This window comes from Rhipicephalus microplus, chromosome 4 (genome assembly GCF_043290135.1).
Source record: "Rhipicephalus microplus isolate Deutch F79 chromosome 4, USDA_Rmic, whole genome shotgun sequence".
NCBI lineage: Eukaryota > Metazoa > Arthropoda > Arachnida > Ixodida > Ixodidae > Rhipicephalus > Rhipicephalus microplus.
Genome location: NC_134703.1, coordinates 62,916,776 through 62,930,095, shown reverse-complemented (window position 1 = coordinate 62,930,095; position 13,320 = coordinate 62,916,776). Strand labels below are relative to the sequence as shown.

The window sequence follows — 13,320 nt, the reverse complement described above, 5'->3', positions numbered from 1 at the left end:
CACCAGAACACTGAAAGAGCCCTTACAGCTTTCACAGACCGAGGACGAAGGGAGGAATTCGGAGGTGCCCGTTCGACTGCTGCTCGTCTCGACTGGTACAGCCAGGGAACGGCGTCCGCAGACCCTGCACTGATTGAAGCAGACGCGCGACTGTTCGACCATCGGCTCCACACTACTGGCGGGCAGGTCTGAGAGTGCCACCTGTCTTGAGCGCGGGCTAGCCGACGGCGGGACACCTGGATTGCGGTGAATTTGCCCGTGACACGGGTGCGGGTCTTTTCCTTCCACTCTCGTTGTGAGCGGCTCGTCTCTTTCGGTTTGCTTTTGGGCGGCTTTCGGTGGAAGGGAAGACCGCCGAGGGAACTATCGACGCGACTCGCGAGACAAAGAGATAGCCGCCGTTCAATGATCGGATCGATGGGGAAACAATTAACGACCTATTGTCGCGCAAGAAAGAGCTGTTAGGCGCAGCATCGAAGCTCAGCGCTTCTGGGGTCAGGAACGTTGTCTGTGCCGCAGCCAAGCGGTAGGAATAGTGAACGGAAAGAGTGAGGCCCGATTTAAAGCGGTACAGTAGGCAAAATGGCTATTGCGCTATCAGACACCCAGAGTAGAGATGGAGATCTATAGAGGCATAGTGGCATTATTGTTTTGCCAAACTGTAGGCTTGGACATGTTGATATATTTTACCCGTGGAGTTTCATACCATAATCCCTAGAGAGGAATCTGGCGCTGTAGTGTCTACGCGGGCTCCTTCAGTGGCGCTTGTATCCCCATGGAAATTATGGGAAGTACATGCTTCGAATCCGCTTCGGGTGGATTACGTTCTTGAGATTAGTGATGCTTTTTTTCCTAGTGTAAAACGAAGGGATATGAACTTAGATTTGACTGAAACTTGCTTCAATTATTTGTACGCATACTTTATTGCAAAAATATTTCGTGAGCAAGCGGAAAAAGTGAGACCGGCAGGCAAATTCAACCATCAGGGTATGCATCGCTCTGCCATTGCGTTCCGAATTTGGCATCAAGATTTAATTATTTTTTACAACACTTGAAAACAAACATGCTTGTTTTTTTCTCTCGAGAGTATGTATTATCTCTTTATGGAAGAAGAAGAAGAAGATGGAAATAACAGTACATTATTAAGTGAGAAACACTAATCGTTTCGTCTCTAGGACGCTAGGTGCGTCTGTCCCAGCGGTGCCAGTGGTCTGCCCCCAACGCACCTCTGGTTGTCTTGTGAAGTCGAGTCAGCGGAGCGTGATGGTGCGTCTACTTAGCTTCGTCATCGCTTTGCAGGCGATTTAAATCGAGCTTAGGCAAGACGCGCTTGTAAAAAAAAAAAAAAACATGAACTCGAGGCAATATTCTGCACTGGGATGAGATGCTATATCCTTGCGCAGCAGTAAGTGGAAGACGCTTCGTTTAAACTGTCAAAATACAACTGGTAAAGCTCCGACGTCGCAGCAAATGAGATATAGTGGACGTCAGCCTCTTCGAACAACAAAGGCACGGTTTCAGCCCTTTTCACCGCACCCCACTACCCAGGCTGCGCGAGAACGAAACTGAAACTGTAGAAAAAAGTCCGTAGACAGTTCGCTAGCTATTCCAATCCAATCCGAAGCCTGTACTTCCCATAATTCCCATAAAGGTACATGATCGCAGCGCCAGATTACTGTATGAAAAACTATGATTTTACAATTTTAGCACACGCTTAGAAAAGACAGAGAACAGAAGAGGACGTGCATACAGGGCTGTGCCTGTAGCACTGTTTCCACGCCGTCTTCCATCCTCTGTATTGTTTAACAGGGCGCTAAAGCGATAAAATTAAAAAAAAAAAGCTTTTTAGAGAGAATTAAAGAATATTTGTGTATATCAAGTATCAAGATGAGTGACGTTCATACAAAGATTACCATAGGTATACGGCATGCGAAGATAAAATGCTGAAACTTAATGAATAATAATAATAATAATAATAATAATAATAATAATAATAATAATAATAATAATAATAATAATAATAATAATAATAATAATAATAATAATAATAATAATAATAATAATAATAATAATAATAATAATAATAGTAATAATAATAGTAATAATAATAATAATAATAATAATAATAATAATAATAATAATAATAATAATACTTTGTTGTACACATCCATAAGAAATACTAAGAAACGGGCCTGTCTAAGTCGCCATGACTTGTGTGACTAGGCCCGGCAGGGCCGGTTACAGCGATGTGGATACAAGGTAACAAAACTATTGTTGTTTCCTTACCAACGAACAGACAAACGATTGACACCATTACTTTTTTACAGGCAGTAAATAAAAAAAGAGCAACAAAAGAGGGACACAGAACATACGTGGTATACAAATAGACCATGTGATTTTACAGCTCAGCGAGTAATTTCTTTAGTTGCCTTTTTGAACTTGCTGAAAAAAATTCGTCAGGTAGTGCATTGAAAATTTTTGGAATACATACACTTCTACATGCTTCTCCATATCTGGTAGAGAACCAGGGTACTATAAAATGCTTTTTTTCTCTCAGGGGTCGACGCGTTCCATATGGCACTTTAAAGTCATCACACCAATTGTATCTTCGAACAACTGTCTTAATAAACAAATCCTGGAATACACAAAAGCCCAAATCCCGAAAAATAGTACAGGCGTCTATCTTACTACCGTAAGCTACACTTTTTAAAATATTTCGAAGTAAACTATCAATGCGTGTTTTCCAGCGTTTGAGCAAAATGCAAAAACTGTTATCCCATATCTCACTGCACTATATGCTAACGAATGAATTATCATTTTTTTTTCACTGGTAGAGGCACGAAGCTTTTTATATTGAAAAGCAGACATGCCACACTTCTCAGTTTGAAACAGATAAATGCCATGTGACGTAATAGTAGTAATAATATTATAAGGATGCCATGCTGGTGGAGAACGCTTAAGTTCGAATGCAGGGTGTCTTCTTCTGCCAAGGTAGCTCGACTTTCATCGGTTTCAGTTTATCGGCTCGAGAGGGCCCTGGCCAGGCAGAGCAGAACGGGAACTCGTGACCGGCAAGCGTGGAGTGCGGGAACCCAAGTATCCTCTTTCGGGTCAGGTTCAACCCTCGAGTTCTTGACCCTGTGTTTTTAGGACTGCATAGACTAGAACATCGGAAGGGTAGACCGCGCCCTGTGAGACCTGCACCTACCCCACGCAAGATCCTGTGAATAAAGTTTTTTCTCTCTCTCTCTACGTATGCATCGGTTGCTTAATATTTGTGTACAGATGAGGGTCCCAGAGCATAAACACTGAAAACAGGGTCGTTGATTAAAAACTCTAACAGAAGTGAATAAAAATGGAAGAAGATTGAAAAAGCAGGAACAATTAACACAGAAAATGAAACGATAGGAAACCAATAACATAGAACGGAAAATGCGAAATACAATATAGGAAGCGAAAAATGGAAGCAATAAACAAACAAACAATTGTATAAATGGGCATGAACAGTTGAAATGCAAGATGAAATAATAGGAATGTAATAATATAACAACAAAATGTGAAATACAGTAAACACAGCAACGGAATGCAAAGTCATATACGATACATCAAATAAAAGTATATAAAAAGCGCAGAAGTGGAAATATAAAAAACACAGCCTAGATAAAAGAAAACACAAATAAAATAAAAGTGAAAAAGATAAAAGTTTACACATACAACTAAGGTGAGCAATCAAAAGTTCAAAAGAAGGATTTCATTGATGCTTTGAATTATCTTGCTGACCCCTGCAATCAGCGTCATGAATGTCTAGATAAAGTCCTTGCTGTAAAATACACCGTAAACGAAGAGCTTCAATTGTTCTTGTAGCTAACAAACATAAAGAAGTGTGTCAAATCAAGACCCTCCTTCCACTCCGAAATTGCGCGTTGGTCTCCGCCTTTGAACTATGGCTATTGTCATCGCCACAACGCCGAACTCTGTAGACTTGCCTGGTTAATCAAACTGAATGTGAGAAAGGTTGCGCAAAAGAAGTAGGTAACAATGACGTAATGAAGAGAATGCATGGTCGAACGAACGCTGCAACCTCAGTTTATAGCTTCTCACAACTGTAGCAGTAGATGTCTCCACTTCTTGTTTTCAGCGGTTGGACCAAACTCCTTGGTTTCAGCCATCTAAAGGCCTAACAAGGTTTTTGAACTTTACCCAAACACTCTCGCGAAATTGAAATCTAGCCACTTACTAAAAATTAAAAAAACTAGAACAATGAAATAACTGAAATGGAGGCCCTTTCTTACGTTTTTCTTGCGAGTTGGTCCTTCAAATAGCACTAGTCATTCAGCTCGCTTAACTGTTTTGTTAAGTGTTGCATCCACTACTATATTTACTTACGTTTGACTTCTGCACATGGTAGCCAGCCTGTCAACAAAACGAAGAACTTCTGGGTCAAATCCTCCTCTTCTTCGTTTCCTATATACTGATTTCGGCGGGCACCTTGTTTGATCGTGGATTTTTTGGGGCATGATTGGTTCCTGTTGCAGGTTCATGGTATATGCAAATTTTTCGCAGCATAACTACAGACGTCGGGCAAGAGTAGGGCCGAGGAAAAACAACAGACAAAAAATTGGCTTCGTATCTGCATGTTAATCTGCGGTCATCGAAAGACGATATCTTGCATGTGGAAAGAGTGAACAAAACATTTATTTGATGTTCTGCGCAAGAAAATCGGTGAATGGTATTCTGGAGGCGCTGAGTTAGAGTACCTCGAGCGTGCAGCGGAGGCGAACAAGCGCATCAAGTCACGTCACACGTGAGACATGAGCGCTGTCTGGCTGTTATTTTGGAAAACGAAGCGCGCGGCTCTGAGACGGGTGTGCGCACCCGTCTAAAAGGGGATAAGGTGTAGAGCGCAAAACGACCGGTAGGTGCCACCACCGTCTCGTCTTAGCAAAGCGTTGGAAACAGTCGCCTTTTCGTGCGAGCGTTGCATGGTCAGTGCAGCGTGATAAGCGCTACGGTCCTTAGAATTACTAATGTATGCCTTTTCTAGTAAAAAACGCACATGCAGAATATATACGTGTTGTTATGGTGCCCCAGACATGCACAATAATTGCTTTTTAATTGACAATCGCACAAGTATGAACGCTGAACCTTGAGCAACATTGGTAGGCGCTGCGCATGGGGTTGGTACGTTTCAAAAACCCGGTGCCGTTAAGAGTACACAAACAGAGAATTGTACAGACAGACAGGCAGACAGACCAAAATTTTTGCGTCGAAGGTCCCCAAAAAAGACTATCGTCTTTAAAAGAAAGACATGAAGGAGCGGTTGCAACAGATGCAAGAATTGCGTGTCAACGTGCCGTTGGTGCCATTGGTTTTGTTGCATAATTGTGAATTCCAACTTTTGGATCTAGATGTGCTTTAGATGGCTTTGTTACGAAGTGCCTGTAAATTTTTATTTGTGTTTTTTTTCTTTGAGCTGGTCTGGTCGAAGGTTTCTTTTTTGATTGCGTTCTTTTTGTCTCTTCATTTTTATTCTCGGTTCCAACCTTGCGGTGCTCGTATTTCAGTTAAGGATGCACAAACTGGCCCAACATGACGTACACTGTTGCCTTGGCAGAACTTTTCCTGTAAAGTTTAGGTTATTAATGGGACAACAATTACATCGGCACTCTCGCGGCGGTGTCGCCGTCATGTCCCGTATATATATATATATATATATATATATATATATATATATATATATATATATATATAAGTAAAAATAATTCCAAAATGTTTTTTCTAAGCGAGGGACACCTATCACGCCGATCGCTGTTTCTTCTCCAAGATGTCTGAATAGAAACGCACTGGGTGAAACGCACGGGAAGCCGCACCCAGTGAAATCAAAATTACCCGAGATAAGAGTCATGCTCCTCGTTACCTGTGCTACATTTTCGCCGGGTTGTGATTTTTCAATAGGAAAAATGAAACGACAAGTGGGCCCAGGGGTGGAAACAAAATGAATCTTGCCTTCGAGTTGTCTTAGGCGTATGCATATATGCATACGCCTAATTTCACAGAATACCTTATAAGGTAATCTGTGAGATTTTTTTTATGCACTGCTTTCTAAAGGGCACGGTAAGGATTTTTCGAAGTATAGAAAGAACGCCCTAGCCACATAAAATATTGCGGCAAAGTGAGAATGAAGTTTGTTAAATTTTGTAGTTTCAGCACAGCGATGAGGGCTGGAGGTGGTTGACTTTCTGAGACTAGCTGAGTGACTTCATGTTACGCCCGGCAGTCTAATCAGTTGTGAAGAAAAATAACCTTTTTTTTATTCTTGGTGTCATCCTAGAGAAATGCACTTTAGACTGTGTGAGTATAGCGTTGCACATCACATCTTTGTCTGCCATATCTGCTGATAAGCACATAGCTGTATTTATAAAATTATATCGTGAAGTACAATTTTATTAAACCAATATTTTGTTTTTTGATACAGAAATAATAACTAAACAAGTTTTTCCAGAATGCTAAACAACAAGGCGCCATTATTTTTGCATCATCAACTGAAATAGAGTGTGCTTCTAAGATGATTGGATCCATGAAGTTTGCAATGAATCTAAATATTTCTAGCTCTTCACACGGGCCTCAGAATAGTTTTTAATGTTCTTGAATGTAAATGCATCTTTCTTCTCCTCCACTATTTGCAGTGAGCTACTCCATATTGCTCCAAAATGGAAAATTTTGCTGCTCCAAAGTGCCCCAAAATGAAAATTTTGCTGTTCCAAAAATTGCTTGAAATCGCAAGACCTTGGGGGCATTAATTTTTTTTTCATTCGCTTGAGGTCTAATAGCTGTCCAAAACGACGCTTACGTTTTTTTTTCTTTGAGTTGCTGCGCTTTGACCTTTGATGTAGTAAGATTTAATATATATGACTGGGGCAAGCCTTGCCCTAGTCATATATAGTTTGGTCGCTTGATCAGCATAGTATGCTTAATAAAAACCACTGAAACGTTATGGGTTTACGAGAAAGTGAGAATTCTAACTAAAAGTTAAGTGAGACCCTAGAAATCTGCTTTAAAACTAAACTTTGATGCTCCAAAACACACCTTTTGTTGCTCCAGAGCTGCTCCAAAACTTCTTTTCACTGCTCCACAGCTGCTCCGAAACCGCATTATTCCTGCTTTCGAAGTTGCTCCAACAGATTGAAGCCCGCCTCCACGCCCGTGGGCCCCGCCACTAACTATCTGCACCAGAGCACGAGCTATATACTTGAGCGAGACGGCTAAACTATAGAATCACCATATATATTTTACATTGTGACCGGAATTGACGCCAGCAGAAAACGCGAACCGTGTCTTTACTTGCCACTTAAAAACCTCGCCATTATTTTTTTTTCTTGATGTCACGCACTCTAGATATTTTTTCACCGCCTAAAGGAGCGCGATACAGAGATTTGGGACTACGAAAGCGTTAGATTCATATAGCTCTTTGGACCAGAAAGTGGCTTGGGTACTGCGCATGTGCCCTGGTGGCTGGCGAATTTTTCGGGTCTTCTAGCTATCAACTTCTTAACCTCTGGTGTTTCACTGGAGTTTAAGGCAAGCGCCTCTGACTTGTATTTTGAGATACAGGGCTAGGTAGCCCGTTCACGCGCTTGAGGGGCAGTTTTGTACGTCTCCTGCGTTCACCACAAAGTTTACGTTAAAGCTATAGACCACATGAAGGTCACTCTACTCGCTGCAGCGGCCGCATTTGCAAGGAGTCAACTGCCAGCTTGAAGAGCCACAGTAGGGGCCAGTTGAAGGAACAACTGGGACAGTTTTCGTTCGTCCTGCATATATAGCTGTGTGTTTTTTTCGGGCGTCCTTCTTTGTGTTTGAACAGTGTATTGCAAGTGTCAAGCCGTGTTCGCAATTGCCCTGTGTGTGTTTTTTTTGTTCGACCCATGTCCTTGAGGAGTGCGCAGAAAGTTTCTGGCTGCCTGCAGTTCTTCCTGTGACATTTCAATTTCTTGCTGTCGCATTCATTGCTTCGCCCTTAAGACCAAACTGTGCTTATTTTTTCCGCGACCCCGTAGCAGTTACAGTGTATGTCCTCAAAGCATAAAATATAGCGGTTTCCTCTTGTCTGAGAAGATAAAGTTACTTCTGATTTCTGAAACCTACAGAAACGTATTGATTGATATGTGGTGTTTAATGTCCTAAAACCACCATATGATTACGAGAGACGTCGTAGTGGAAGGCTCCAGAAACTTTGACCACCTGGGGTGTACAGGAACGTATACTCTGTTCATAATCGATAGGCTCCGTCGAAGTGCTTTGAACTGGGCAAGCCCGCCCATGACTAGAGTATTCTTTGCTATAGGCTTGTTATCGCGTCATTCAATCAGCAAAACACTGTATTAAACAAAGTTTCAAATGCAGTTTTATTACATTTTCGCACGTTCAACAATAGTTAGCTCCAAAGGTTCACTAACGTGAACGTTGGGATGTTCACTGCGAATACAATGACCAATGCATTTGACAATTCAGAAAAATCAATGGCAATCTAACAAAAGTTTCGCACTTATCAGCGTACTGAAAAATCCTTATAATGTAAATTCTTCATAGTTTTCAAAACCTCATCTTTGTAGCATCCAGTGCTCTCAACACGAATCGATGCAAGGAAAACTTGTACCAGATGCGTCCAGAAGAAAACTGCATGATGGGAAAAGACAATATCCAGTTGCGTATAGCACTGAAGCATCACGCCTGCTCGTCGGTAGAGGAAAACAAGCCATAAGCGGGATACAATGAATGGGCACACGAGCTTAAAAATTAAGAAACGCCAAGTCAATGGTGCTGTACTGCCGCCTTCTTTAGGTGCCCGTGACTTTCACCGTGTCACGGTTTAAAATGAATCTCGACCAACTAGCCCTCCTGGCCATGTTGCTTGTGATGCCATAAGGACGTCAAGAACAAGTGGGCGGCGTCATAGGTTGCTTCACAGCTGCGTGAAGTTATTTGTGCTTAGAGCTACGACACAGCCACAGTGAACCAGTCAGATCCAATTCACCGTCCAGGACTATGCGCAGGTGGCCTCCTGTCCCGCGACTTATTGTGTCGAACAAATAATAAATGAACTAATGATGTGTTCGATTATATATAACATCGGCAATTTTAAGCCTTTTCAAGTCGTGAGCTCTGCAGTTTGTCAACGAACCGGATGATGCACAGCAATTATTACAGGTAACAATAAATAAACACAAACACTATCTATAGAAAGAATGAAGCAGACTATTCTCTTGCGCGTGGATGAATGCAAAAAGGCAAGCTGATTTCTAACATCGGTGCTTGAAAGAAAGCTTACACCTGACGAAATTGCGTGAAATATAAAAACATGTTTAGAAGAAAAACGACAACCGTGCTTTTATTCGGTTTTCTTCTCGGCTTATCCCCGGTTTCTGCGCCACGGTTTTTTCTCCATCTTTCATTTGTACAAGCATGTAAGCTTAGGCTTAGCTTTTACTACACGATTTCCGTACAATGTTTTGTAAGCATGATATCAGTATGCTGATGTGATGTAAGCAAACAGAATGTTTGCCTGCAGCTCGTACCACCGTCTTGATTCGAAGAAGAGTAAAAAAAAAATCATGAGTATTACGAGCTAGAAGAATAAATGATACATATTTGCTGGACCTAGAGAGAGAGAGAGAGAGAGAGTGAAAAAGGAAAGGCCGGAAGGTTAACCAGATATTGGCATCTGGTTTGTTACCCAGCGCTGGGGGGGGGGGAAGTAGGGGCAAGAAAGAGGGGTTAGAAAAAAAACAACCTAAAATACTGTTGCAACATTGACGCTAATTGCTATAAAAAACATCTGCCTTTTTCACCACCATTTCGTCTTACAGCCTAATTTGCCCTTGCAAACCTGATAACCAACGCTTCTCATGATCGCTTTTATAGACTAGTAAATACTAAAACAAATTCACGGAAATGTGCAACGGCGTGAGATAAAAATTGCTAGGTGATCGTGCCAGCTGCGATTCAGCAAGGCTGCCTCCTGCAGCATCGTGACACACTTTGTAGGGGAAATAAAGACGTTTATCTGCTTCTGCTAGCTGAATGGAAGAAGAAAATTATAGTAGCATTAGTGCTTTCCGTACAGAGGGAAAGCTCGAATGAAATGGCTTTTCTTCTTGCTTTTTGAAAGAAGAGCGGCTGATGCGACCGTACTCGCGAAGTGAAACGGAGTGCCCCAATAACTTGCTGACGTAATCCCATGTCACAGGGGGAGTTGAAACTATGGCGTCTTCATTAGACACCATAAGGCACAGAAAGGGACGCGTAGTTTCCGCTGCGTCAGATCACGCCTCACTTTCGTCCATGTGCTCGCATTCATTTCACGACGCCCCGTTCTGCCTCCTGGTGGTGGGCCGGCCAGGAGAATCGGGCATGGGCAAGCGTCTCCGCAGCGTGGTGGAGTGTGCCCTCCGCAGGAGTGATGTCACTGCTCTTCTTTACTGTAGCCTTTCGGTTAGCCATGGCAAGAACTCGGTCAACCTTGTGTAGACTCCAGGATAACCGACCGTCGCACAGCGCTTGCCGAACGACACGACGCCGATGAGGAAGAACCGGCCATCGTCCGGCAACACCAGCGGACCTCCGGAGTCACCCTGTGGGAAGCGAGAGCACCGAAATTATTCGCTCAAGCTTGTAATGTGATGTGAACAGCTGAAAGTTTACATCGAGAACGCCCCCGGACAGACGAGAGGAACGCACGGCGACAGTGGTTGTTCCTGTTTGTGTTGCGAGACAGTTTATGTCTTCCGCAGTAGTAGATTACTTAAATGTAGAAATTGGTGAAAAGCGGCTACGCAGTCACTGACCCCAGGGAGCACTTTTTTTATGTCGCGTGTCCATCCCTGTACGGTTCCCCTGTTAGACTATACTCGGTATTTGCTTCGTTCTATGTGGCTTCCCAGGAAGTGATGTGTATTGCAATCTTCATTTTATATAACCGTGTTACCACTTCCCTGCACGGCCCACAATATTGTCTATGAACTGATTCATACATTTCAAGGTAGTCCTCCAGGATTTCAATAACCAAAAGTAACACCCGTGTTTCGAATTATGTACGAAATACAAAGCAGATGTGATGCCGGGAACGAGTGAGGTCAGCTCTTGCCAACCATAAATTTTTGTATGTAACACTTTGACATGGACAGACAACGAGAATGACGTTAATCATGGACTTAGATAAACTAGAATTGGAGTTCGTATCAAATATTTGAAAGGAGTACGGTTTTGGAAATGTTTAACGGAGCAGAATAAGCCCTATACCCTACATTCACTTTAAGCGAAGTTTATGTACCTTTTTCTCCATAACCAAAAGATCTAAATAAATTATGTTACTATCATTATGATCATGAGCCACTCCTCTTATAACTGAAGCATACCTATAACTGAAAATTGTAATGCTAATTAAATTTTTTTACTTCAAGTACCAAATTATCACTCGCTTATAGTGATTGGATGTCGTGTTGCAAAAGAACACTTCCTGACGCAACAATAATTCTGCTTCAGTATATTCCCATTAAATTATCTGGCCGATATGTATTACTCTATATACTACGGTTGCTGGGAAAAACGAACATAAGTACAAAAAAATAATGTTTTGAGATGATTGCATTCAAAGTTGAAAATCTGCATTAGGTATTTCAACAGAAAATTGACGGACCCGCTCAAAAAGCACCAGCTAGATGCTCATCAGCAATAACATTTATTTTTTTGTTTTTGTGTGATAACGTCTTGCCTGGTGAGCCTCATTCGTCACCTGCTATGCAGTCGTGTCAGCACAGAACTGTCAACGCAGTTCAAGGGTGCGTAGGCCCTGCACCTTGCAGTGCCCTGGTGAAATTTTAAAATAGTTCAGAACATACACGAATGCTATATTTTCATCATTCAAAGTGAACACAGCATCGAAAGTGAGTATTTTCAGTGTTTAATGCCAGAGGAAAACGTTTTTCTTTAGAGCGCGCTCCCACGCGACAATTCAAGCACTCGTTATGGTTTGCAGTTTTCTCATGGATGCATTTAGCGAGTAATTATGAATGAGCTTCTTCCGGATCGTTTGGCTTAAAAGCCTCAATAAGAGATGCTGGAAAATCTTTGTGAACAAATGGTTCAACTGGGTTTCGTTGAATTTACACCAAATTGCAACGGCCTTCGAGCGAAGGCCGTGAGATTGATTTGTACCCTTTGATGCCATGTGAAAATATGTGAACCGAATAGTTTTTCGCATGTCCTCCAAGCTGACTCTATTTATTTTAATGACACAATAATAATAATTTTGGTGCTTGCCAATGATGACATCACTAAGACGTCTCCGACCAGATATAGATTTCCCTACAGAAAGCTTGATGCCTCTGCTTTCTTTCGTTTTCGCAGCCCTGGGTCCATTCTTTTCTTAATGTGCCAAATGCACTGCAGCTTGCAAACTATAACTTCGCTAAAAGGTTATGATACTTGAACTGCAAAGGATCCTTTGCTACGTAAGAATTGGAACATGGCAAGCCGCCACACAAGTTTTGAAATATATCATTTTTTGAAACAAAAAATCGCACTAAGACAAAGAAATGACTCAATCTGATTCAAAACAGGCTGCAGATTTCAAATAAAAACAAGACAAGAAATATTTTCTTTAATATTTTTGTTTACCCTGTCCTCTTAAAACATAGAAACAATACTCCCTATTGGAGAACGCTACCGTGCATTCCAGGCCTTGAAAACTGAGGAGTGATACATACAAAGCAATATCTTGCTCACTGCAAATAAATAGTCTACTCAGGGACAATATGTGAGAAGAACAACGAATACGAATAAAGTAAAACGGTGCTGTGCAGAGATGGTGTGGATTTTTGTTTCAAATGGACGTACGTGGGAGGTAGCATTGTCCATTATTTCATCAGCAGCACTGAAAAATGGCTTCACAGGGTTCTAGTACCTTCAACTATGCAGCCGGACGTCCTCATGGGCATTGGGTATAATCTTATAATCGTATTGAAACTGCGAGGTATCAGTGTAAAGTTCTGATAGTGTGGATGCCTTGTGCATGCATATAGTATTGCGTTACTGTATTACATATTCAACACAGTCTTCTTGAGGTGCACGATGTACTTCTTAGATATAACTGTGCATTATTTTCAAAAAAAGTTACCTGGCAAGAGTCCTGGCGTCCATTCCCGTCGCCTGCGCACAGGTAAACGCTGGAAATGGGCACTTCTTTCTGGAAGGCTTTCTTGCACGATTCTTCGTCCCATATCTTGATCTGCGCTTCTTTCAGCACGTCGCTCGACTCCCCGT

At 42.0% G+C, this 13,320-nt stretch overlaps 1 protein-coding gene across 1 annotated transcript in view; it reads right to left on the bottom strand.

The window, feature by feature from the left end:
* Nucleotides 1-13,320, bottom strand: part of LOC119172699 (transmembrane protease serine 9) — a 114,206-nt gene that overhangs the window by 73,036 nt on the left and 27,850 nt on the right. The window contains exons 7-8 of the mRNA XM_075893084.1: nucleotides 13,175-13,320; nucleotides 10,480-10,631 (exon numbers count right to left, since the gene is read on the bottom strand). Of these exons, the coding sequence (XP_075749199.1) occupies nucleotides 10,480-10,631; nucleotides 13,175-13,320 (298 nt within the window). The remainder of the gene's footprint in view (nucleotides 1-10,479; nucleotides 10,632-13,174) is intronic.